This window comes from Drosophila santomea, chromosome X (genome assembly GCF_016746245.2).
Source record: "Drosophila santomea strain STO CAGO 1482 chromosome X, Prin_Dsan_1.1, whole genome shotgun sequence".
In the NCBI taxonomy this organism is placed as follows: Eukaryota; Metazoa; Arthropoda; class Insecta; order Diptera; family Drosophilidae; genus Drosophila; species Drosophila santomea.
Genome location: NC_053021.2, coordinates 14,110,575 through 14,138,060, shown reverse-complemented (window position 1 = coordinate 14,138,060; position 27,486 = coordinate 14,110,575). Strand labels below are relative to the sequence as shown.

The following is a 27,486-nucleotide window of genomic DNA, read 5'->3' as shown; positions in this document are numbered from 1 at the left end:
AAAAAAAAAAAAAAAGAGAAAAAAAGGCTAAAGCCAAAGCTACAGCTAAAGCCCAAAGAAGAGAGCGCAAAATATTGTTCAATTTCGTTCTTCGCTGGCTTGCTGTTTTTTTTTTTCATTTTATTATTTATCGGAGCAAACAGGAAGAGCCATAATATAATTTATTGTATTAATGCTGTCCCGCATAACGTCAGCATCATTATCACCATCACCATCATCATCATCATCGTCATTATCAGCAGCAGCAGCGACATCATTATCGCCATCAGAGTTCGTTCAATGGGCAGCATTTCATTGATACCCTTCTTATATTATAAATACATATATATATATATATATGTAGATGTAGATGTATGTGCCCTGCTCTCTCTTGTATTATTATTAATTTAAACATAAACATGGATTTCCTGTTTGCCCTTGTCGATATGCAAAACCCCACGAAAAACAAAAAAAAAACCAAAAAAATTACTTCAGCTTTTGAGCGATTCTTTGTTGGGCTTTTTGTTTTTTCGGCACACAAAATGCCTTCGATCGAATTTCACATTTTTGTCTGGAGGAAATTAAATTAAGCGTTCGCCTCGTTTCGGTTTTGTCGTCTTTTTCTTTCTCTTTTTTTTTTTTATGTTCATTGTTGGATACGATCATCATTAAGCATTCATCCATTGAATGCGTGGGAGCATTCGATTTTAATTTTGATTTTGATTTCGCATTGAAGGTCACGCCACTCATCGTCGTCTGCTCAAAAAAAAAAAAAAACGAAGGAAATACATAAATGATTGCAGGAAGAGGGCACAAATTATAGGCAAAGTGCAATTCGCAGAATGTCAACTTCCAGGGAAAATAGATGTGGCAAGTAGGGTGGCATTTATTGAGGGGCTTGTAATCTTATCTACTTGAAAGTTGAACAAAAAAATAGCAGGCTGAAACAAAGTAGATACAGATGCCAAGAAATAAATCAACGCTGCCGTTTATTATGCCGATTAAACGCGGTTTGACATTGAAATGTCATAGGCCTCGGTTGCTGCTGCTCCCCCCTCCCCCCCAAAAAAAAAAACAGCAAACTGGGAAATTGCCACCGCCCCAGTTTTAGTGAAAATTCGCGCAACCTGCGCATGCTGTTGACATTGCGTTGAGTGTGGACAATGTGTGTGTGAGTGGGTGTGTGGGTGTGTGTGTGTGGGGTGTTGGGTGTTGGGTGTGTGAAAAGTGGGTGGCTGGTGACATCTCCCACAGTGGCCACTGCAATTGACACAATTTCGCAGGGAGACAAGGCCGGCAGTCAGTCGGCTGGCATTGACCAAAAGGCACTCGCACTCGCAATCGAAATCGCAGTCCAGCACAGCACGTGGCCAGTTTGTCACTGTATGGGTTTAGTATCTGTGTGCAGACTGCAGACTGTGTGTCTGTCTTTGTGTGTGATGTGCAAATGATACACTCACACACACTGAGAGGCAGAGACGCACAGTCACCGCAGCATACACATGCAATTGATTTGTACTTTGGGGTCAGAAGCATACCAAACATGCCAACGCAAAATGCCGAGCAACAGTTTGTCTCAGCCCCTCTCTTTCACTCGCATACAAAATCCCCAACAGCCAACAACCAACCCCCCACCCCCCACCACCAAGCCAATGTTGTGCGTAAAAACCGCAACATTTGCAGACTCTGGAAACCAGCCACCCAAACCACCCACTCATATCCATTTCATTTCAGCCTCTCACTCTCGTTGAAGCTCTATGCTTTTTTCCTTTGTTTATCCGCGAATTTTTTCGAGGGGTTTTCATCTCTATTTTTTTTTTTGTGTTTTTCTGCCATTTGCCTTAAGTGGCTTAAAGTCGGCTAAACAGGCTCGAAATCAGGTCAAAACTAAGCCCAGGATTGGGAGCGTTGTTTCGCCAAAAATTTGGTGGTAAGAGTAGAAAATGTGTAGAATGCAAGCAAAACACACTAATACACCACAAATGAAATTAAAAAATTCAAATGAAAATTCAATTAGGAATCCGTATTGATGGCATCTTCGTAATTAGCCACAATTCTCATACAGCCACAATTCTCAAATTCAGTTGCGTTTCAATTCTTCTCGCTTTGTCTCTGCGCCGTCTGCTCTTGTTCTTCTTGTCAATTAGTGAAAATCGAATTAATATTGTAATACTTTAATGAAATAATGCCATATGCATTGTGCCAGACAGAGCAGGCAAGCAGATAGCGATAGGGATAGCAATAGCGATAGCGATAGAGATGGAGATAGAAATAGAGAGAAGACGACAGTTATTTATGCGGAACGACAAGATGAATCTGCATCTGAATCTGAATCTGAATTTGAATCTGAATTTGAATCTGCGAGATGTCTCTCCATTTCGCTCCCTCTCTTCCCCTCTCTCTCTCCTGCACATCTCGCCTTCTCTTTCGGTGTCTGCCACATATAATAAGCGCAAAAAAGCCCAAAAACTAAAGTTGATAAAAATAAACGAGAGCCGCACATCACAGACGTGAACATATGAACATGAACGCCGAAGTAGAAGGGGGCATTAGTGGCGAGGGGGGAGGCATCAAAAGGAGTGCGATGTCTCGTCTCTTTTTCCCCCCATATCCCCGTCCCTCTCTCGCTCTCGCTCGGCAAGCCTTTGTGCAACTTTGTCAATTGTTAGGGCGGTGACACTTGAATTCTGCGGGGGTTGGGGCAACGTGGAGTGTGTGAGGGGTGAGTGCTAAGTGAGGGGTAAGGGGAGGTGGACTAAATGGCAAGGTGTGGAATGCGTGTATGACAAGAATTGATATAAAATATGCTAATTGCCTTCCAGAGAGAAGGATGAACTGTCGCCGCAGTGAATGAAATCCACGCAGTAAGTTATCGACTGGATAAAGTACATATATATATATTGTATGTATATATTTATATACTTTAAATGTACAAATTTAGGTCACTTGGCAACTTCAATTTGTAATGCACAAAAGAAAAACGATTAAAAAGTGCCATGGGGTTAATGAAAAACAAGTGTTAGATGCATAATTAGCATACCATTGACTTCATTAATTGGTTAGCCAGCGAAATCATTATCTCACCTGTGAATATATATGCATATGCAGTATGCACACATTGCCTTGCATTAAGCCATCATATCATATCATATCAAATGAATGGCATTTCAATGAAAATACTCCATTCCCTGCTTCATTCCTGATTCAATCCAATTAAAATCGCCCATTAAAATAGCAATGCCCCTTGTTTTCTTTTTTTTTTGTTGCATGCTGCATTTCATGTTGCAACTAATGCAACTAAGTTGCAGTGTGTCTACTTCAAAACATCTAGAAAACAATTGCAAATGTCTTTTGTGCGACGGACGGAAGATTTCGTTCGCCATTTATGTGAATTATTGGCAAAAATGCATAACGGCAAACAATTGAGAATGCAATCAAGTGTTGGCCAAAATGCCTCATCAGTCTGCTACTATCTCTCTCTCGCTATCGCTCTCTCCCTCTCTGACTCTTTTACTCGCTTTGGCCAACGACGGCGGCAGCATTTGCATGCCCCAACAACTACAACAAAAACAACAACAGCAACAACAACAGCAATAGCAGCAACAACAACGTTGCCAATTAATCAAGAAATTCTTAAATAATTATTTGCCTATTTTTATAGAAGAGTCGAGGGATATGAAGACAGACAGACACATACGAGTATTTATACATACATAGGTATACATATATATAAATGTGCGCGTATATATCAGCCGATATGAGGAATATGGCACAAGGAGGGGTGCAGAGGGGTGCAGAGGGGAGCGGAGGGTAGCGGAGGGGGGGCGGTACTGCATTATAGACAGCCGCTCTGGCTGACTGAGTGACTGGCACGACGACATCGTCTGTTGGAGTGTAAATTTGTTGTTGCCCCAACTCTCGGCTACAAAGTATATAGTACGCTGATATACATATACAGACGCAGCTATAGAGATGCACCGTGGAAAAATATTTACCATTTCCAAATAAATCTGTAAATAATAATCCTAATTGAATGTGATCTTTAGTAGCTGGGCTTTAAATTGCATATATATGTATGATTATGACTGTACTTTAAATTGCATATGTATAAATATGATATGCATAAAATGAATCTTACCTGTCGCTGACCTACATATTTTCTTTATGTGTATTTAAAAAAGATATATGCAAATATATTTGTGTCTGTTCATTTGCCTGATATTACATATATGGGCGAAGCATGCACTTTTCGATTTTCATTTCTGTGATTTGTGCTCCCCCTCTCTATCGCTCCCTCTCTCTCTCCATCTCACTTGCTCACGCGCTGGTTCATTGTTGTTGTAAAAATAAGTTGCCCGCCAGCCAGACCGCCCCCCCCCCCCCTTTAACCCCCTAGCCCCCTTAACCCCATAATGCTCCCTTTTCCGATACGTTCCTCCGGCCATACAAACAAATTTCTATGAAGCATTGCAGTTAGATGAGCCGTTTAGTGACAGTCAAGTCGTTGAGGGGGGTAAAAAAACACAAAAAAAAATACAGACAGGAGAGGGGGGTGTTTGGGGGGGAGTGGGGGGCAGTGCGAATCAGTGGCATGCATTTTTATGCAGATATAAAAGCACATACATACATACATACCTACGTATGTATATAAATCGAGTGTTGGCTGGCCGAGTGCATTGCCATCGCCATCGCCATTTGCGGGTCGACTAATAATAATAAATATTTTTGCAGAAATTAATTAACAGCAACAGCAGCGCCAACAACAATGGCCAACAAAGTGTTAAAAGAAGCCAGAATTATATATGAAGTGCTGCTATATGTGCACTGACATTATCTTTGTCTGAGTCACATTTTTACTATATAAATGGAAACTAAATTTCTATGATATCCGAAATGAAACTTTAAATTTTGGCCCCAAAATAAAACCACTGAAAATCGGGTGAACAAAGCTTTTGCCTGCGAATTCTACTCCTTGGGCAATTACTCAAATTCAAATTAAGTGGCGGGGCACGCACACTTACACACAAATACAAGCACACACACGCATACTTACATTTACACACAAGTATGTATGTATGTATGCTACTCCAACTCCTTTTGGAAAATTCCGAAATGCCGCAACTTGTCTCGTTTTGTAAATAACAAATCAGGCATTTATAAATGATGTGAGCATAAAATTTTGGCGCCACCACCCCCAAAAGTTCACCCTTAACACCCACCAAAAATACACCCGCCTTACCCCGCCTACCCCCGCCAACCGCCCGCAACAACCCATCGAAATTTAACCCACTAAGCTCCGCTGGCAGCACTTGAAACAAAAGCAACTCTTTGGCAGCTGACACGCGCTGTTGTTCCATTTTGCCAGCAACAAAACTGTCGTCCTTTTCCCGATTTTCCCCCCTTGATTTTCTCCCCCCTCTCCGCCCCTTCTCTAGCCCTTCATTTGCCAAAGGACAACGTCTTGGTTCGTCGTCTTCGTCGTCGTCGTCTTCTTCATACGTCTCTAATAAGACATGATTGTAATTAATTAAATTAATTCGTTTCGGTTTTAATACACGAAATGTTTTTCGATTTTGCCCAGGACACAAGCAACCCCAAAATTTCCCCCTCCCACCCCACTCCCCTCCACTTCACTCCACTCGTAGATTTTCCCCACTCACAAAAGGATTGCCAAATGAAAGCGAAAGATTTCTGATTTACGTTCTCAAATATTTGTTTGTCACACACTCTGCTGCGGGCTGAGCCATCGCCAAAAAGGTAAGAGGACCTTCTCACTTCTCATTGCTATAGAGAAAGGAGAAAGCCCCTTCTCCTCCCCCTCCCCCTACCCCTCCCGAAACTATAAAATGTTGTCGATTTTGATTAGGCAAAACTTGACAGGCAACTTTTGGGCTTCGCTCCCAACGTTGTTGGCGTGGCTTTTCATTAAAAATGCCAACTGAGTTTTGTCTTCGGGGTTGCTTTAGTAGCACAATTTTACAATTTTAACCAACCAGCCCATCAACCCCAACCATCGAATTTTGGTTGCCTTGGTTTTTGAAGAGATGGAGCAACTCGGCATAATGAATTGACATTGATTGGAAATTTTGATTGAAAAAGGGTCTCGTCTCGTCTCGTCTCATCTCGGTTGTAGCAAAAGAAACTTCGCTCTAAAGCGCAAATAATAAATTGCTTCATTTTCGGTTTAATTAAGAGATATTTCGACATCGCCAGCTTAGCTAGCACCCAATAGAATTATTGATTCTCTAGTCTGCGGCAGCTTAAGCATTAATACGTTCATTTATATTAATGCTTTGGTCTAAATTAAGGCCAAAAAGGATTCACATGCTACTACTATTTAATTAGGCATTCACATTCACATGCTTAGGCTTTCGTGCACAACTGTACCCAGCAGCAGCGAGAAGGAAAGTGAAATCATTAATTTCGTTTAGATTTTAAAATGTCAAATTTAAGGTAATGGACAACCCTTCGGCTTTCCTTTTTTATCCCCACTGAAAGCATTTTGAGGCCCGCATAAAAATGTCAAAAATTACAAGGGTTTCGGGGGCGGGGCTTTCTAATCATTATTTGTATGGCCTGACCGAACACACACACACACACACACACACACATATCCCCCCAACCCCCTTTAACCCACACAATGCCCACATATGAGTTATATTTATTTGTATTTGTCTGGGCCTGTTTTCTGCCTTGACTTGACCATTTCCCCTTCTCCCCCCACACCCTTTGCTTTGTGCTATTTGGTCAGTGTAATGCTTAATTATTTACTTTTCACAAAAAAAAAAAAAAACAAAAAAAGAGAAAAAGTACGCACAACAAAAATCCTGGCCGAAAAAGGCCTACCGGAAAACTGTGTGGGTGGGGGGAGGTGGCAGACAGAACAATGGGCTCACACACCCAACCACCCAACCACCCAACCACCCACTGGATCACAAAAAAGGGTCATCTAATACACACACACACATGTATGTATGTACAATGTCCAGCGTTCATTTTTGATGTACGATTGGTCCTGTTGTTTGGGGGTATGGGCACTTTTTGGGCCGCACACAAAAAAAGGTATGCATACGTTATGTAATAATAAGGATAAGCCAAAAAATTATTATTACTTTTGGTCACTCAAAAGCGGGATGGGAAGTGGTCACTCCAAAAAAGGGTTGTTTAGAAAACGTAGGGGGATTTGCAATGCCTCTCGTTAATCACGAATGGCAAATGGAACTTGCCTTTGTGGTATTTGTATAAAGGAGTTAACGTATTTAGTTAGTTTCTAAAAAATATACCTGATTTTCGAACTAATTTGTAACTTGCTTCACTTTACTTCTCCAAACCTTTAAAATAGCCCCTCCTCTACAAATTCAAATCCTCTAATTTGATGCCCACTCACACACACTCGCATGTCTTTGGTATTATGAATACACACACATACACATACGCTTTGACACTTTTTGGCGTAGTGAAAAAACAAAATCCGTAGGAACTTGAGTTTCCACCATTCCCCTGGCCTCTTTCCACAGAAAACTCCTCTTCGCTGTCATGTGACGCATTAAAAATCGAAAAAACCCCACACTGTGAATTTGAGCCAAGTCTCGTCTTCTTCTTCTTGCTTTGGCGCACGCATTAATCCTTTTTTCCAGCATCTTTTCACACGAAACAGACACATATGCAGGGCACGCGTGTATATAATCCTTTTTTACAGGACCCCATTCCCCCCTACCCACCCCTTTCTTTTCTCATCTTCGTCAGCAGCTTCGCATATCAAAGCTAATTTATATTTTGTATAGCATACATTTGGGCGTGCACGCAGTTTTCAGTTACCAACAACTCCCCCTCCACCCTTCCCCCCAGCTACGGTACAGAAAAAAGCATAGAACAAAATAAAATAAAAACAGCAACCCCTTCTCAATGCCTTTTGCCTGATTTTTGATAAGTAAATAGAAAATGTTATAAATTTACATACGTATGCCTGTGTCTGTATGTGTGAGTGTGTGTGAGTGTGTGTGAGTGTGTGTGTGTGGAGAGTGTTTCTGTGTGTGTGTTCGTGTGAGGCAATAAAAAAGAAACAGAATTTTAAATTAGAAAATATTAGTTAGCCAGAAGAAGAGGGGGCGCTCCAATCTCTAACGGTATCTCAACGAATGTACAGTTATGTATTTGTACACACAGCCATATCGTTCTCCATCTCTCTCTTTCTTTCTCTCTCTCTCGTTGTCTTTCTCACTCTTTTCTTGTTCTTCTACTCCTGCTTGTCTTGTGTGTGCGAGTGTTTTTTATTTGTGTGCAGACAGGATCCCCATATCATCGCCCCCTCTCTTTCAGCATCAATACATCATTTTCGTCTTTTCTCTTCCTCTGCATGTGTGTGTGTTTGTGTGTGTGTGTGGTGTTTCCTCTGTGTGTGTTGATTTTATGCCACTCTTTCCATTTTGCTTCTTTTTTTTTTCGGTTTTTGTTGCAGTTTTATTTTTTTGTATTTCCTTTTTTGTGAGGTGGGATTTGAACTCTCGTTCCTTCTGCGTGTGTGTGTGTGTGTGTGTGTGTGAGTGTGTGTTTTGGGGATTTTTTGTTTAATATTTAAATAAATAATTAGCAAAAAGGGATATATATGTGTTGGTGCACATGTGTGTGTATTTCCCACAACCCCTTTTCAAAGCCTCCTCTTCTGTGTGCGTTGCTAATGATGTTTGAAATTGTAAAGCAAATGCAAAGGCATGCCCCCAAATCTGAAGAATGCTTTTTAAAGGCGGCAGGGGGCAGGGGGCAGGGGGCGGTGGGTGTGGCAACAAAATGTGGGGGCCTTCGTGCTGAAGTTCCTGAAGTATTAAGTTGAAAAGCAGACCGAGCAATTAATGGATAAGAGTTGAGCTACTTAAATGCGCTTTGGACTATGAAGAGGGATTATTAAGTCGCGTTTGCAGGCAAAGGGTTGTGTTTTCCCAGGCGCAGAAAGAGTTTAATCGCTAGTTGTGTTGATTGTTTCTTATTTTTAATCAAGGTTATGCAGCTCCTTTGATTTTTCGAAATATCTGCTTAAGCATATAGTATATGCTCCAATTTTCAAGAATATATATACATATGTATATATCCTTATTCTAGCATTTGTGGCTGTCACCCGCCTTCTTTGTCTGCAATAATTTTTCGCTCTCATTAGACAGGCACACACACACACATACACATCTATGCTTAACCCCTTGTAGCCATCTTCTGCTTTATCTTAGGCTTGTGCTGCTTAATGTGTGTGTAATTGTAAAAAAAAAAAAAAACGCTACTCGTTTTTTTATGGGCGATTGGGGGCACAGCTTCTTCTTCCTGTCATGCCTGTCATGTCATGTAGGCGTTTAAGTGGCAGTCATGGGTTAAGGGAGGGACTTGTCACAAGTCCTGCGACTTTGTGCGGCTAACTAGGCAGTAGGGCAGTACTGGCATCAAAGAATCGCAGAAGTAACGGCGTGTGCCACCTTAACCCCCTCACGACCCCATTCCTGCACTCTCGCCATGCGTTGTTGCTGTTGCATTGATTTGCTTTGATTTATTGTCCAAAAACCGCACAATGCAGCCTCGCGTGTTAACCCATACCCCATGTCCATACCGATGTTGCTACCCCTTGGCGGCAACAGGGCAACAGGGGGTTGAATGTGCCCCCTTTATTTTTTTTTTTTGGAATAGCAGGAGATGAAGATGAAGGCACTCGAGCTTAAGTTGAAGCACAATTCATAACATTGCCTTCGTACTAATTACAAAAAGTGCTCTCGCCCAACCTCCCTGCTACATAAAAAAATGGAGAAAAGTGCGGGAATCATGTAATCCAGAAATACTGAAATTCAGGAATTCAGAATCTCAGAAGCTCAGAAATCCTGAGGTCCCGAAGTCCTGACAGCAGCTGCTCAGCTCCTTGCTCCTTGCTGCTTGCTGCTTGCTCCTTTCCAAAGAGAGAGAATTCCCCTTTCGCGGGTCTTGAGGCAAGCTCACTTCAGACAAACAGCTTGAGACAATGCCGCATGCTGCAACTTCAGAGGGTGTGCAAAATGGGCGGGGTGGCAGGAAGAAGGGGCAAGGGGCACGGGGTTTTTGGCGAATGAGTTGACATGTGCCAAGCACACGACAATTGCGAGCAAACAACTCAAACACACGCACACACACACACACACACACATACGCACACACATGGCTATGGACACACAAAACATTCTAAAGAAAAGAAAAAATAAAATACAGAATCTGAATCTGAATCAGAAACCGAAACCGAAACAGGCGTTCAAAATGGGATAAGTACTTTCAAGTTGAACTTGCCGATAGTTGATACAATTGCAGTCTGCGAACGAAACAAATGAGCCATAGAAATGCCAGTTGAATTTAATCCACTTAAACTTATATATATTATATATATATATATATATATATATATATATAATTAATTTAGCCAACCATGCCCAATTTCAATTCAATTTGTAGTATGACTGGAATTTTAAGAGACCCTTAGACGAGCGGCTAACATTTCACTTAACATTTTTGCTTCGCGCGCGAGAGTTTTTACCCGTTTTTACGTGCGATATATATACATATATATATATATGTTTTTTTTTGGAAAGCTCCTTTGAAGTGGCAACCGGCAAAATATTAAATGAAACCCAAAAATAAACGGGGCAGCTGTGGGGGGCACGCTAAAAGGGTGCTCAATACGAAAAGCCTTGCCTTGCCATAAGCTGACCACACACACGGGCCAAAAGGACGAGAACGCGAGCCCTTGAAGTGGGCAGAGTTTCAAAAAACAAAAAAAAAAAAAACACAAAAAAAAAATAAAATAAATACAACATAGGAAAACCCGCTCCAAACAGAAAACAGAAAAAAAAAAATGCCGAGCAAAGCCACCCGCATTTTAGTTAATTAACTCATTTGGTTGGCAACTGCTGCTAAGCCGTACTCAAAGTGGGCCAGAATCCAGAATCGTTGGACTCGCTGGGCATTAATTGATTTGCCCAGCAGACAGACGACTGCGTTGCGTATAAAATTTTCCAAGAAACTAGTTTTGCGAGGTGGAAAAAGCTGGACAGGAAAAACAAGTGCTGCCTTTCCCACGTGGATTGCTTTTCAGTTTGATCGATTTTGGTGGTCCAGCAAAAAGTCAGCGAAAGAAATGGAAACCGGGCATCAGCATCAGCATCAGCATCAGCAACAACATCGAAATGAAAATGAAAATGAAAACGGAAAAGTATCCTTCTGCAAGCCGCTCGCTTTTGGCCATTATGAAAACAATTTTCAAGCTTAAGCAGCTCACGGGAAACGACAACCGGCAACAACAAGACAGTGGCAGCAGCCGCCAACCGAGGTCTTAAAACAGAGCAACCACTGAGCCACCAGGATAGAGGGAATGAGATAGAGATAGAGAGAGAGAGAGAGAAAGAGGGGTAAAGGGAAGCCAGGCCAGAAACCATCCAAGCCCACCCACTTTCCAGCTGTCTGCCAGTGTGTCTGGCATTCGAAAGGACGTCGGACGAAGGACAAAACTGCACCCAACCACTTGTCTGTTGTTTGTACTTAAGAGCTTTTAAATATCATAAATATATATCTATGCGAGACTCACCACCCCACACCCCACCACCCCACAACCCCCCATCCCTTCGATTTGCTCGTAATGAGGATGATGATGTTGACAAATATGCCTGAATGGCATTGCCATTCGCCTTTCGCAGGGATATTGTCATTAAGCGCACTCCAAATCATCGCATGTCGAACGATTTGTGGCTTGAGTTTTAGGGAAAGTTCAATAAGGGAATGTTATGGCCATACAATGTATATTTGCTGCTTTTTAAAGCCGCACAAACTGACCAATATTTCTTAAGTACCATGTACAATGTTTTAATGCTGAAATATCAGAAGTCACAGCGCACGAAAACTCAACTAGAGAGCTAGCCATAGCCTTTGCCCATTTCTGCACTCGGTGTAACGACTTCCTGCTTAACTTTATTTGGCAATTCGGTGGGCAGAAGGACCTTCATCGATATGAAGTGGAACAATTTGGCCAAGAACTAAAGGCAAAAGCAAAAGCAACAGCAAAAGCAACAGCAAAAGCAAAGGCTTAAAACTCACACCAAATAGTAAGCACTAGCCCAACGACTAATTTCCAAAGTTCTTTATTGCCTGCAACGCCCACCGAAGTCCTGGTTTTTTGCAAGCTTCCGGTATTTATACAAATAAAATTGCACAAAAAAACCCCAAACCAAACCAAACTGAGCAAATCAACGGAAAATCGAAGCAAAAGTCATTGCCATTTGGTGCTTGGGCTTTGGACTTTGGAGCTTGGAGCTTGGGGCTTAGGTGAAATGGTATGGAAATGGAAATGGAAGCCTTAAAACTTGGGGGAGATCCTGATTCTGGTATTCTGGGTCTGGGTCTGGGTTTGGGTTTGGGTTTGGGTTCCAGACTAATTTGCCAAAAAAGTTTGCACCGCATATTTTTGTAACCTTCTTTGGGAGTTTCTCTACACTCTCCTTACTTTCTTTTTTTTTGTGTTTTTTGCTCTCTGTTGTATTTGCAATGCTTTCTATTTTGTTGTTTTAATTTCACATTTTGGCATTTGAATGCAGAGTAGGAGAAACATCGAAGGTCAGGTCACTAATAGCAGGGAATAGCATTTTCAAGTTGGGCTTATCGATACCGACGATAAACTATAAATTTCTTGTTGGTCCTGCTCCTATATCCTTGTTGTTGTTGCTGTTGTTGTTTTGGTTGCTAATGCAGACGGAAATAGCCCGGAATGTTTTTTAAGCCTTCCGTCTGACTCCTTTTGGCCTATTTGCCGTGTGATTGTGTGTGTTTGTGTGTGTGTGTGTGTGTTTGGTGCTGGCAAAAGTTTTTGCAACGTATTAATTTGGCTAAATTTAACCCGTAATGACTTTAAAAGTAAAATTAATGAGGGTCGATAGTTGGCAAAGTCTGAATAAGGCAGCAGTGTTGCAGAGGAGAAGGGGAAGGTGTTGTAAACTTTTAGCTTTTTGTTCGTGTTCAAAGCAACATATGCGCCTAATGTTTGCTGCACAGCTTTTGCCACGTCGTTTTTTTGCATAAATATTTATAATATCTGTTTTTTGACGTTAGTATTAATACATTAATTAATTCATTTTTTTTTTTTTTTTTTGCAGCGCGCAACCCTTGCCGAAAAGGAAGTGAACACACTCAAGGAGCAGCTATCCACCGGCAATCCCGACAGCAATCTCAACAGCGAGAACAGCGATACAGCAGCAGCAGCAGCAACAGCAAACACAAACGACATCGAAGACATCGAGCTACAGCAGCAGCAGCAGCAGCAGCAGCAACAGTTGCAACAACAGTTGCAGCAAACGGACAGCGAGAAGCTGCTGAACAGCTCCATTGTTGCAGCGGCCATAACGCTGCAGCAGCAGAACGGCAGCAATCTGCTGGCAAACACAAATACGCCGTCGCCCTCGCCGCCGTTGCTCAGCGCCGAGCAGCAGCAGCAGTTGCATAGCACATTGCAACAGAGCGGCGGTGTTGGCGGCGCTATTGGCGGCGCTTGCCTCAATCCCAAACTCTTCTTCAATCACGCCCAGCAGATGATGATGATGGAGGCGGCAGCCGCGGCAGCAGCGGCGGCCTTGCAACAGCAGCAGCAACAGCAACAGCAATCGCCCCTCCATTCGCCGGCGAATGAAGTTGCCACGCCCACAGAACAGCCAGCGGCAACAGTTGCAGTAGCAGCAGCAGCGGCAGCAACAACGCTTGCCACTGGCAACATGAAGAGCGGCAACAACAGCAGCAACGTCAATCACAACAGCAACAGCAACAACAACAGTCACCAGGACGAGGAGGAGCTGGACGACGAAGAGGAGGAGGAGGAGGACGAGGAGGAGGCGGAAGCGGAAGCGGAACAGGCGGAGGAGCAGGATGAGGATGAGGAGGAGGAGGATGATGAGGAGGAGGAGAATGCCTCGATGCAATCGAATGCTGATGACATGGAGCTGGATGCACAGCAAGAAACCAGAACTGAGCCAAGTGCAACAACAACAACACAACAGCAGCAGGATGCAGAGGATGTTGCGGAGAAGAAGGAGGATGCGGGGGAGGCTAGTTTAAATGTTAGCAATAATCACAATACAACAACCGATAGCAATAATAGTTGTAGTCGAAAGAACAACAATGGCAGTGGCGCTGCAAGTGGCGGCAATGAAAGTGAGCAACATGTTGCAAGTTCGGCGGAGGACGATGATTGCGCCAACAACAATACGAATACCAGCAATAACAACAATGCCAGCAACACCGCCACCAGCAACACCAACACCAACACGAACAACAACAACAATAATAATAATAATAATAACAACAACAGCACCAACAACAATAATAACAACAACAACAATCACAGCAGCAGCGGCAACAGCGAGAAGCGCAAGAAGAAGAACAATAACAACAACAATGGACAGCCTGCTGTTCTACTAGCTGCCAAAGATAAAGAGGTAAGTCCCAACTAACCGGAGGTTAAGTGGCCATAACCGATACACAGGTGCTGGCAATAAACTTAAGTTTAACAGAGCTAATAGTTTACATGAACCAACAAAAATATAGCCCAAAAGTAAAGTATTAAATATATTCAAGTATATGTAGCAGAGGGGTTAAATGAAATATATACTGTTAACTATATACTGTTAACTAGAAGTTAAATAAATATATAAAAATATATACTGTTAGGCAGAGGGGTTAAATAAATATATTGAAATATCTACTGTTAACGGAAAGTCCACCTCTTAAGCCCTCGTTACCAGGTAATCCCAGTACTAGGGATTAAACGCAACCCTATGAGCATAGAAAAGCAGCAACTTTAAGTGACTTTTTAATTTAATAAACTGCAGCGCACTAAGGTCGAATATCCTTGATATCCTTGAAATAGCCACCCAAACCAGCGGCGGACAATTACCCGGCGCAATGAAATGTAAAACCGTTAAGATTAGACAAACGTCGCCGCCCACACCGGAATTTCGGAATGTGCAAGTGTGTTTTTTAACCGGGGGGAAAAGTGGGGGAAAAGTGAGGGAAAAGTGGGGAAAAAGCGGCTGGGAAAAGCGGCTGGGAAAAGCGGTTGGGGAAAAGCGTTTGGGAAAGGATGCCGTGGGCGGGCAAAAGGAGTGAAGGGAGCGTAAAAAAGTTAACCAGAGTAGCAAGGATAGGAATTTCAACCGCAGACGACGACGCACGACTGACCGACCGCCGACCCCTCAAACCAGTACGCACAATTGAGAAAACACTTGCACAAATAAACAAAACACCCCCCTACCCCCTTCCCACCCGTTTATCCGCACACTTTTCCAACCACTCGGCCACTTTTCTTGTAATTTTCTAGCCAAACAGAAAAAATGTTGCCCGAGTACGACGAAACCGAAACCGGGAAAAATAGAAAACAAAAAAAAATATATATTTATATATACATATATATGCAAGGCAAACAAATGAGCGGCGGGACTTTTGACTTCTTCTTTACACGCCCAAGAACAAGAAGAAGCGGCAAAAAGGGACAAACTGGCTAAAATACAACCAAAAAAAAAAAATAAGTAAAAAAAAAATCGGACCATACAGTCAGGGATTTTGAGCCTTTTTCCCTGGGACAGCGAACTCAACGCGACACGATGAAGTCAAGGGAAAAAGTTAGAAGGAAACTTTGGCGACTGGCAAATAAGGACGACGGGGTCCCAACGACAACGACAAGGACGAGGACGAGGACGAAGGCGAGGACAAGGACAAGGACCCTGGAAAAAGCAGGGGGTGTAAAGTGATATCATTAAAATATTGACAAGACAATTTTTACGCCTACAAATTTGTTGAATGCCTTTGTTTACACAGTACCCAATGGGTAAGAAAAAAAATGAATGAAAGATGTAGCTTGTGGAAATGGGTATGAGATGGATAAAACAGCAATGACTACTTGACATTACGGGCTTGAAGCTGCAAAGTATTGCAGCTATGAATGTCAATATTCGCAAATCAAACAGGGATCTCAATATTCACAAATCAAACAGCGACTTTCTCTTATAAGCAATCTCAATACTCGCAAATCAAACAGCGATTTCGTTCTATAAGCAATCTCAATATTCGTAAATCAAACAGCGACTTCGTTCTATAAGCAGCATACCCATTAGAAGAAGTCCCCAGAAACCGAGCAATTTCCCTAATGCAAAAATAAGACACAATCCTTACCATTTCCCCATTTCGTTTTAATTTTCCTTTTGCTTTTGCTTTGTCTTTTTGTAATGAATGCACCGCATTGAATGATTGCTTATCCAGAAAAACCACCCGTGAAAGTGAAAAGCTTTGACTTGAAGTGTTTCGTGCGGCTTTTTGTGGCGATTCGAAGATGTGCACTCGGCGGGAGTGCTGCACATTGCATTTTAGCATCAATCATTATCATTTGCCATTAAGTGCAACAGCAGCGGCAACAGCAGCGGCTTCGCTTCCATTAGCAACCCCTAGGTGTTGCTGGATAAGAAGAGGACCAAGCACAACAGCAACAACAACAAAATACAAGGAGAAGCGCATTTCTTTAATGTTTTATCACTTCACTTGGCCAGACACCCAACCACCCACACAGTGGCGTGCATGGGGGCTTTAAAAACTCAGTGTTAAAAAAAAAAATTTTCATAAATTCTTTGAGCATATATTGATTTTGAAAGGCTAGAAAATCTTACTTTAGCTTTTAAATTTCAAGCGAAATATATGTATAATTAAAGCCCCTCTGCGCGCCACTGCCATTCCGCGCGGCTTTGGCTTTTAGCCTGCGTTTTGCTCGCGTTTTGTGCGCGTTTTCTTATTTGAAATCCATTTAAAGCTATTTTCGCCGCCTGTTGGTGGGCCCAAGCTCATTAGTTTGATTACTGGCGCCCGGACGACACCTCTCCAAGCACCCACCCTCCCCCCTAACCCCCTGAAACCCCACCGCCCCCCCTGAAAACCGCTGTCCATGCACAGCTGTGATAAATGCACTCGACTGACAACTAAATCACTTATGAGCGCCGCTGTGTGCGTAGATTCAGATTTATCTGTTACACATGTTCATAAATATGCGACAATATTTTTTTGTCCTCGAAACGGCGGCAGCCAAAGATGATCGACAGGCATATGAGCGCAGAGGCCCTGGGATATACGATACACAATTGTGTTCAAAATGCTAGTTGTCTTGCATGCAAAATAGCAAAATGGCACAGGAGAAATACAAGAAAAGGATATTCTCAAGCTTTAACTTGATAATTTATTACATTATAGAATTATTTCCAATGTTCATGTTCAGTTCATTTGGGAAATGCATTTTGTTTGCTCCGAATACTATTATTTTGCATACATTTGTATGGGGCGCGAGTTTTGGGGCGAGTTTTTGCGCGTTTTTGTGCGTTTTTGCCCAGAAATGATGTTAAATGGAATTGCAACAGTTGTTTGTTGTTAGAGCCGAAGTGCAGCAGCTCCGCAACTTGCAGTGCGTTTGTTTTGGCTATGAGGCATGTGTTTATTTTTTCGCAGAAGTGCATTTTTATAGACAAAGTGCTTTTGGGCCGCGCATTGCTTCCAAAAATAAAACGCATCGAAAAAATGAGAAAATATTATCAAAAAACAAAAAAAAAAAGCTAGCAACAAAAGAAAAAGAGAAGCAAAATGAAATGCTTCTTGACAGAGCAAACAAATGAACAGCAAATTAGCAGCCAACGCAGCAGCTTCCGCTTCGATTTTTGTTTTCTGTTTTCTTTTTTTTTTGCCAATACTAAGCACATAATAATTTCAAACAAAAACGACACGTACGGTGGCAGTTTGTTATAAATTTTTATCACACGCCGCAAACAAAAACAAACAGCATATGCGGAAAAAACCAGCGAAATACAAGAAATGTATTTATTAAATAACGTTCACAATTTCGGTTTTTGTTTTTTGGTTTTTATCTGCCCTACAAAAATGTGCATGTATATATACAATTTATAAAAGTTTTTTATCAACAATTTTCGACATCCACTTGTTTTTTTATGCACCATAAAAACAACGAGTGAAAAAAGCGAAATCAAGGTTGTATCTACAGTGTTTTGCGGCTAGATTTAGCTGTTTATCCTAACACTAGAAGGAAAAATAAAACGAAAATATATCTGATTAGCAGTGTTGAAAACCACAGGCATTTATGTACAAGGGGTGTGTTTTTTTTCAAAAAAAATTGAGGTTTTTCAATGCGGTTATAAAAAAGAGCTGCCAAGTAACGAATATATTTCAAATAAAAACATTTTGGGAACCTTTCAAACACATATATTTGACTGATAACCAACACGATTATTGAGCACATATAGTACAAGTAGTTTTGTGTCCCGCATCTCGCATCTCGTTGACCAGCATAAAACGGACATTTGGGACGTGATAGATAATCGGTTTGGAAATAATAATAGAAATAATCATAATTTTTCATGCACAAATTCGATTTGTGCTTATCATCATCATCAACATCATCATCATCGCGTGACTGCGACGATCCCCACATTTAATTCGATCCCACGATGGGCGCTCAAAAATAATATAATTCTAATTCTCGCATTGACGGATGGCTTTTTTGCTCAACTAATTCGAATTGGAATTGGAATTGGAGTATACAGATATATAGACATAATATATGTATGTATATTGAATAGTTATTTGCCCAGACCGCACACGTCAGAGGCAAAACCCCGAAAGGGTTGTCTCAAATATATAAATATGGTATATGTGCTATAGAGCCAAATATTTGGATACACGCTCCAGGCAAAAGACAATGCCGTTGTGTTATTTTTAAATGCAAATCGAGCGGAAAATCCATCAAATGTCTAACGCAAATGGTCTAAAATTAAACTCAGCCGGCAAAGGCGGCTAAAAAAACCAGATCAACTGTTTAAACAACTCATCGGAATCGATCTGCCTGAGAAATTGGGTTTTTATTTTTATTTTGTCGCTTAATTTTTACTTGCGCTCGCAGTCTCTCTTTTTCTAATCAAACAAGAAATAATTGAAATTCGTAATCTTTGATTCCAAGGCAAGAGCTCAATTATTTTAGATTTTTGTTCGTTTTTGTTTATTAATTTGATTCTCATTATATTAGGTTGATTGTGTGTGGTTGTTGTTGCTGCGTTTTGCACATGTCAAATGTTCAAGAATTGAAACGAAGCAAACCAAATTATTGGCGACTATTCGAATTTAGTATGAATTATTATGCCAATCGAAGCAAAAGTTTGACTACAATATACAATATATAAGCAAATATATATTTTTTGGTGCGCTGCTCACAAGGGGATATACATATATTATGAAACGGGTGAGGGCAACAGAACATCGTATTTCGTATTGGATTAGTGGTTTAGTTATTGAAATGGTCGTCTCCATCCATCTCGACATGTCATTAGTCTCAATTCAAGCACAAAAACGAACTGAAAATGTACAAAAAGACATACGAATACGAATAATAATAATAATGCAAATACAAATACAAATGCAAATACAAAAATACAAGTCGCACAATTGCAATTATTCAATTCAAATCAATCAGCACACAAATACCAAAGCACATGGATTACTGGAGACATTGAGCTTAGTTTAGGACTACTACTGCCTGCAATCATTGCTGTATGTTGATGTTGTGTGTTGTGGGTTGTGTGTTGTGGGTTGTGTGTTGTTGTGTGTTGCTGTTGTTGTGTGTTGCTGCTGTTGTGTGTTGCTGCTGTTGCTGTTGCGCTTATCGTGGCTGTGGTTGCTATTTGTATTTGCTGATTAAAGTGAAAAACAGTCATTATCGTACTATATGCAGTGGCGTAGGCAAAACTACGGAGTTTCGATAAATAAAAGTGCGCCTTCTTCTTAAGCTTCTTGCAATGTTTAGTATTATTTTTAAGCTGCTATTTCTATCACAAACTACTTGATCCCCTTTGCAGTGCGCCACTGATGAGACGAGTCACAAACACACTTGGTAGCCTATAGACACCAACCCCCTGGCATTTTCGACCAATTGCGGATAAATTCAATTTATTTATCGCATATGGATTCTGATCAGTGAGTGTGTCTGAGCAGTTCGGCCATATGGATAGTTCCCTCTCTCTCTCTCTCTATCACTCTCTCCCCCTCTCTCTCACTCGCTGTGTATCGCTCTCTGTCGCACATTGACTGATTGCGTTGCGGAGCAATGAATGTATGGTATATAGTAGTAGTACTTAGTATAGTTTTTGTGGCGGGTAAATGTGTGATTTTGATTTTTTTAAATTGATTATTTCCTTATTTTCGTTCGCTTGGGCTTTTGTTGTTGCGTGAGCTAGTTCAGTTCAATTTGGAATTTAAAAAAATTATTGTTGTTGCTGCGGCAACGTGGCTGTGTGGCATCAGCAAATCAGCAATTCAGCATTTTAGCATTTCAGCATTATTTGTTGGGATTTTCAACTTTCCCGCGCACACCTCATTAAAGGGAAAATCTTTTCAATTTTTTATGGTTTTTTATTTGTTTGTTTGTTTGTTTTTCTTTTGCCACTTTATAAATATAGAAACATGCACACACGGGCTCTATCTAATTGGAGGCCATTAAAACGGTGACAAGTCGAAAATGCAATTGGCCAAAAGGAAAAACCAAATTCGCACGTGATTTATGGCCAACAAATAATCGAGTGAAGAAGTTGGTGGCGGTGGGTGGGTTGTTTGGTTTTGGTTTTGCTCAAATGAAAAATCTGCCAAGTCGTGGCCCAAAGTCTTGTAGCCATTAATATTTGTTGGTACACACACAAATTTCTGGGCAATCTGTAAAATTGTCAATTTCGATTTCACATCGCACCTCTGGGCCTCCAAGTCAATTACAGGCATGAACGGAAATTTAGCATTTCAATTAGCAAAAGACGACGACACTTTTGCAACTCACATCTTCCATCTTCATGTTGCCCTGTCGATAAATCAAATTTCATTTCTTTTTATTAATTTACCATTAAATTGAGTTTGCAAGGCAGTCGTCGTCGTTGGTAAAATACATGGGTATGTAGGTAGGTAGATAGGTAGCAGCAACATGTTGCTCTTTTGCTGATCCCACGGCAAATAGCAAACTCGGCAATTAATTAACTTTGCATTTGAATTTATTATCTTGAAGATACATAGTGGCAAAAAGCATGCAGATATATTCAAGCAGTCATGGTTAAAGTTGCTGCTTTGCTGTTGCTTTTGCTGTTGCTTTTGCTGCTTTGCTGTTGCTTTTGCTGCCTGATGTTGCTGATGTGTTTGATTAGCCTCCGTTGGCGTTTTTGTTTGCCAACCTTCGGCGCTGTGTGTACGTGTGACAGTCCAAAACGATTATTATGATAGATAGCCAAGTACAAAAAACAAGACCAAGAATTTATACAATTGCCAAGTGGTAGTAAGCAAGTAACACGCGATTAAATATGGCACAAAGAAAACAAATTTAAATAAAGACCAGACATACATATATGATGATCATATATTTGTATGATGTGCGGAAAAGAAAACAGCACCTAGACAGCTAGCAAGCTTAGCAATTAACTACACAATTGATTTCAAAATGAATGAAGAGTTGTGGCTCAAAAAAAAGCCATTTCATTTCATTTCATTTAATTTCATTTCATAGAACGTGAAATATGTCATTATAGCGCCTTATGCCTGATGCTCTGCATTTTAGTTCCTTTTTTTTTTTGGTGGGAGTAAAGGAAGGCCATCAAACGCAGTGCCCAGAGCAATTCAACGAAATTCGAACAATTAAAAAAGGCTAAGCATAAAAATCATTCAATTTGGGGCGGTAAATGCCTGGTCTTTAATTAGTTTGCTATGCTGTCGCTTCAATTTTGATGCAAGTTAACCGCGACATCGTCGCCATCCCCAACCCCATTCCCATTCCCATTCCCAATCCCATTTCCATCTTCAATTCCCCATCTTCAATTCCCAATCTTCATCGCCAGTCTTCAACTCATCTGAACTCATCGCATCACATCGCATCGCATGGCATGGCATCGCATCTAAACTCATCTCGTCTTCCTCGTCATCATCCGCATCCGAGAAATCTCCAACTCAACGCAAATTAAGCGTCGTCAAAATAATTGCCGTGGCTCGGTCAAAATGCGACCGCAGACCCAGACGACGCACAGTGGGCGTTGTGGGGTTAATTTATAAATAGTAACACTTGATTTTATTCTTGTTTTCTCGCTTTCTCGCTTTCTTGTTTGTTTTTTTTTCTTTCGGTTTTTGAACGCATAACAAAATGTTTTGTGTGTGCAATAAAATAAAAGTAAATCTAGTTTTGCAGTTTGCAATGAGTAACTATCATTTGACATAAAATGCACATTTTAACCCACCGTTGCTTAGCCAAAAATTCAACCAATTTCACTACCATTTCCGTTTTACCCCCCCACCTCTCTTGGTCGAAACAAGGCGGGCAATTAAAATAAGCTGGCCATATCTATTTTTTTTTTCTTCGACTTCTTTTCCCGCTGCTTTTTATGCATTTCCACTCCAACTGCCGACCGTCTAATAGGAATGAAATTGTCATCAAACGAAGATTGAGTTTAGAAGGAGACGCAGGCGAGTTAATCGATGCACAGACAGCGATGAGGGGCTGAAATTCAATTAGAAGTTGACGCTGATGTTCAAATCAAATTAGTGTCCCGTCATAGTGCCGCCCCCTCTGACGGCCACGCCCACGAAACTGGGGGTACCAAAAAAAAAAAAAAACAGTGACTTTCTTTGCTTCGAAATACATTTTGTATTTGCTTAGCGATTATTTCGATTTCATCGATATCTTACTTACTTTTTTGTTCGCCATTATTTGCTGTCATTTGGTTGACTTTAACCTCTCGTTGAGCCAACGTGCTTCCTTTGACCCCTTAAGTAGCTTTGTGTGTTGCAGTTGCAGACACCTGCTTAACCTCCAATTTTTCACGAATTTCACTTGAAACACACAAACACAGAAGTAAAAAAAAAGGCTGGCAAAAAGGACAACTGCAAGCGGAAGGAAGTTGAAACCATTAGAAACTGACAAACCCCACATTTGGAATTTTATACCCATCCGTTGCTCATATTTTCATATATCCATCGAGGGCTAACACACGAATAAAAAATAACCAAAAAATTCGAAACAAAAAAAAAATGTAAAAGCACACACAGAAAACAATGACGGCGAGCAGGAGCAGCAGGATCATCAGCAGACAGGATGAAGAGGACTTTCGGTTCGAGCCTTACGACTGTTTGCTCGAGAGATGTTGATTGGCATTCGAGGGTTAAGTGGGAGATGGGGTTTAGTGGGGAAGGGGGTAAGGGGGCTTTCCTCCATGCGGGCAAAGGACCAAAAACAGGACCAAAAAACCCGAGGACCGAGGAGATGAGCAATGTGCCGTGCTCATAAATTATTGTCTAGACTATGATTTTAACGTTTTTTGATTATGAAAGACCTCTCAAACCCCCGGCCCAAAAACCAGAAAACGAAACAGAAACAGAAACAACAAAAAAAAAAAAGAAAAAACCTATATAATAAAATTTCGCTGGCATACACAACCTTTTTCGGATTTCCCCTTTTTTGTTTTGTTTTTTTTTTGTTTTTGGTTTTGCGTGTGCAGATATCATATCAATAAGCAAAAGGATTAGACATCTGACTGGGCCCCGAAAACCGAATAACCCATGGAACACCCCAACCACCCAAAACCACCCACCATACCAACTCACTTCGAGTGCCTATCGACACAAAAAATATATAAAAACCTGATTCTACACTTTTTTTTTTGTATTATTATTTTTTGGCAAATATGAATAAAAGTCAAGGGGTTTTTATTTTTTTATTTTTTTTTTTTGATGTGCCAGCCAGACAATTATTAAGCAAAAGTTTAACGAATTAGAAACAAAAGTTGGAGCACAGTTTGGGTTAAAGGTGGGCAGCTTTGATTAAAAATATACATATGTAAGCACGTTTGTTAGTGGGGGGGAGGAGGTGTGGGGTTAAGGCACACAGTGCGCCCACTCAAGGGTTAAACATGGGCAAGGGCAATGGCACAAATCCTTGTCTTCCCATTCTCACGCACAAAATGGCAGACAATAAAATCGAAACATAAATCGAAAATTGTAAAATTGTGAAATTCTAATAAGAAAATGCGCGGTAAGGAAGAAGATATTTACCACCCCCCACCCACTTTCCATATTTTCTGAATGATAAGGTGGAGCAAAAGGGGGGAAGGGGTGTGGGTATCCTGGGAATTGTAAAGCTGTCAAATTTTAATTACAAAACTTTATAATCCAAAAAATACAACAACAACATCAAGGGAAGAAAGGCGAAAGACGAACGAGTTGCGAATTGCGTGTGCCCCCAAGGGGGAGCTTCAGATGCCACCCCCAACCCCCCTTGGAAAATCAACCCCCCACCCCCCCCCCCTTGGAAAAACCCCTTCAAATCAATTCAATAACTGTGAAACTGTGTGCGTGTACGCGCAAATAAGCGAGTGAACGAATGAACGAATGACTGACTGACTGAATGACTATTTGACTGACTAACTGACAATCCCCCACCCCCCAACTCCCCCTCTCCCTCCCCTCCCCCTATTTTAGCCACCCAAAACGCACGTTTTCGTGCCAACTTCAACTTGCAAAATGTTTGATTTATGCCTTTGAATTGTTGTAAATTGCCAGAGCTCCCCTACCCCCTCGAATTCGTAAACCCCCCCTCCCACCGCCCCTGGAATTTTGAAAAACCCCCGGGCAATTGACAAATAATGCAAAAATACTGGCGAAATTACCTGCGATTTGAGGTCTTTAAGTTGATGAATTGTCTGTCAGTGGGAATGAATGAATAAGTGAATGAATTAGGCGATTGAATGAGTGAATAAGGCCGTGCAATCAAAAGCACGTTCCAAATATTCAATTGAACTGTTCGTTTATGGATATTACAAACAAAGTGGTTATTCAATGGATGATACCCACGTTGGATTTTTTCCCAATAATATGTACATTTTGCCAGCAGCTTCGAACTGAAGTGGAAGTAAACAGTGAATGTGAACGAAAGTACCCTCATGAATATCATAAATACGGAAATCTTCCAAATGAATCATTTTCGATAGGATAAAAGTTGAAGCTGCATGGATGGGAAAGCTGGGTGAAAGGAAGGGTGGGGGTGTGAGGGGGGGGGTGGTTATACTTACTATAGGGACTCCTCCATATGTGACCTCTTTCGGGGTCTTTGTTTCTGCTCTGTATTTATATGTTTGCTTTTCTCCGCTTTTATTTTCTTCGCTTTTCACTCGCTTCTTTTCTTTTATTATTTTTCTTTTTGCTTGTTTTTTTTTGGTTTCTGTTTGCGCTCTCGGTCGTCATATTCTTTGTTATCTTTTGTTGCAAATTGCCAACTTGGGCATTGCCAGTTGCAAAAATGCAACATCCACATCCACATCCACAGCGATACAAGCAGGCAAACAAACAAAAGCCTTGGCGTCAAAGCTCTGGGGTGCACTTGGCAGACTTTTAAGCTTCCCCCCCCCTGGAAAATTTTTTTCTCTCGATTTTTTATCACTCGAAGGCCCCGCACAGTCCGTCCATTCCCCATGCTCCATACTTCATACTTCCATACTTCATACTTCATACTTCATACTTCATACTTCATACTTCATACTGCATACTCCTTTGGCAACACTTGAAACAATCAAAAATCAATGACAAGCTGCACGGCAAAGAACGAACACTGCGAGAAAATGCTGCGTCTTTTGTACGCTTCCCAAGTAGCTGTTAGCTGATGAGCAACATGTCTTTTCTCGCTGTGTGGCACATAAAATTCAGCAAGGAAGCAAAAAAAAAAAAAAAAAAAAAACAGTTGACGACATTGAGACGCAGCTTCTTCCCCGGCTGTTGCCTTTTACTCATTTGTCTTTTGGCTTTTTGGAAATTAACAACAGAGTCAACCCCCAAGCACCCCCCCCTCCCCCGGCCACCTGATGTTGATGCTGCTGCTGGCAAAAGTTACCCCTTTTTTATACATGCGCTATCTCTATCCATCACTCCACTTTCGCTGCTGCTGGCAGTCATATATATATTTTAAAATTTTTATGCCCGAATGAATTTTAATTCCTTTGACGGTTTTTGCCTTTGCCATTGGCAGCTGACGGCCTAAAAGTTAAAAAAAAAAATATTTATATATGTATATATATATATGTATGTATATATATGGAACAAAAGTACAGAAGAGAATTATTTTATAAGCAAGCCCTGAAGAGCTTCGTTGCTTCTGTGTGTGTGTGTGTGTGTGTGTCTTTGATTGCTTATTGTTAATTTGTATTTGTAGATTGGTGTCTTTGTGTGCAAGTGTGTCTGTGTATCTGTGTGTGTGTGTGTGTGTGTGAGATGCTGCTGCTCGCTGATTAAACCCTTTTTTTACACCCCCACCACCACCCACTCTCCTTGCTGCAAAACCCTTGCCTCATGTGGCATAAGTACATATATACATATGTGTGTGTAGAGACAGCAGACTGAGGCATAACCTTAATTCCTTTTGGCATTTTATGCTTCCTTCTGTCGCACTAAGCGAAAAATTGCTGTTCATTTGAAAACGCAACTTTAAATCACAAATCACAAATCGTTGCAATCGAAGCGCTAATCAAAATCATTTGAATCAACACTTAATTTCAAGTGCGTAATTTTTATAAGCACTTGAAGATTTTTCCATGTGTAGGCGCAACTCCTGCTGCCAATTTTGTGCGACGTTTCACGTCTTTTGCCTTCGAGTGTTTGTTATTGTTGTTTCCACCAAACCTCCGCCCCCCAAAAAAATCCACCCCCTTCCCCCATCGCATATATAGTCGTATGTATATTGACTGCTTTGTCAATTGTTATGCAAAAGGGTAAAATGCGAAATGCTTTTCGGCTTTTCGGCTGCTTGGCAATTTTGTTAATTACAAATCGTTTGCTTTGCGCTCGCTGCTAATGTTCCACATTTCCCGTTCCCAATCAATTTCCAACATTTGTAGCCAGAAATTATGGCCCAAAACTAAGGGAAATCCAGTGGCAACAACAGCAACTCTCCTGTCCAGTTCTTTTGTCCAGCTTTTGGCTGGGGGGTCGGGAAAAATGTAAATTTTCATAATTTTCACAGTCAATACAGGAGGCAAAAACCAACACAGGCGTCCTTCAATGAACCACCGCCTCCTGCCCCACAAAAATTATTTGTTATAGTTTGTTTGATTGCTGTTGAATGTTACATATATATATATGTAAATATATATATATATAATATGTATATATATAGCAGTTTGCAGCCTCATCAACCACAGAAGGAGTTGCAGAAAGTTTGTGCTCAAGGGTTGAAAATGATTTCTGCTGTCTGTGCGGTGTGCTGAAAATCCAAAAAGTTGATTTATCGTTTTCATATTTTCATATTTTTCATTTGCCCGCTCGTTTTTCGAACAAATGCCAAAAATCGAAATGACAGTTTCGCCCCACAATTTGTTGGCTAACAATTTGCATACGTCGCTGAGCCCAAACTTCGTTGTCATTTATGTGTAC

The 27,486-nt window shown here is 41.1% G+C and overlaps 1 protein-coding gene across 3 annotated transcripts in view; it reads left to right on the top strand.

Moving 5' to 3' along the window:
* Window positions 1–27,486, top strand: part of LOC120455457 (homeobox protein cut) — a 75,664-nt gene that overhangs the window by 27,938 nt on the left and 20,240 nt on the right. For all 3 annotated transcript variants that reach the window (XM_039641678.2, XM_039641677.2, XM_039641676.2), the window contains exon 2: window positions 13,119–14,450. In XM_039641678.2, coding sequence (XP_039497612.1) covers window positions 13,119–14,450 — 1,332 coding nt within the window. The remainder of the gene's footprint in view (window positions 1–13,118; window positions 14,451–27,486) is intronic.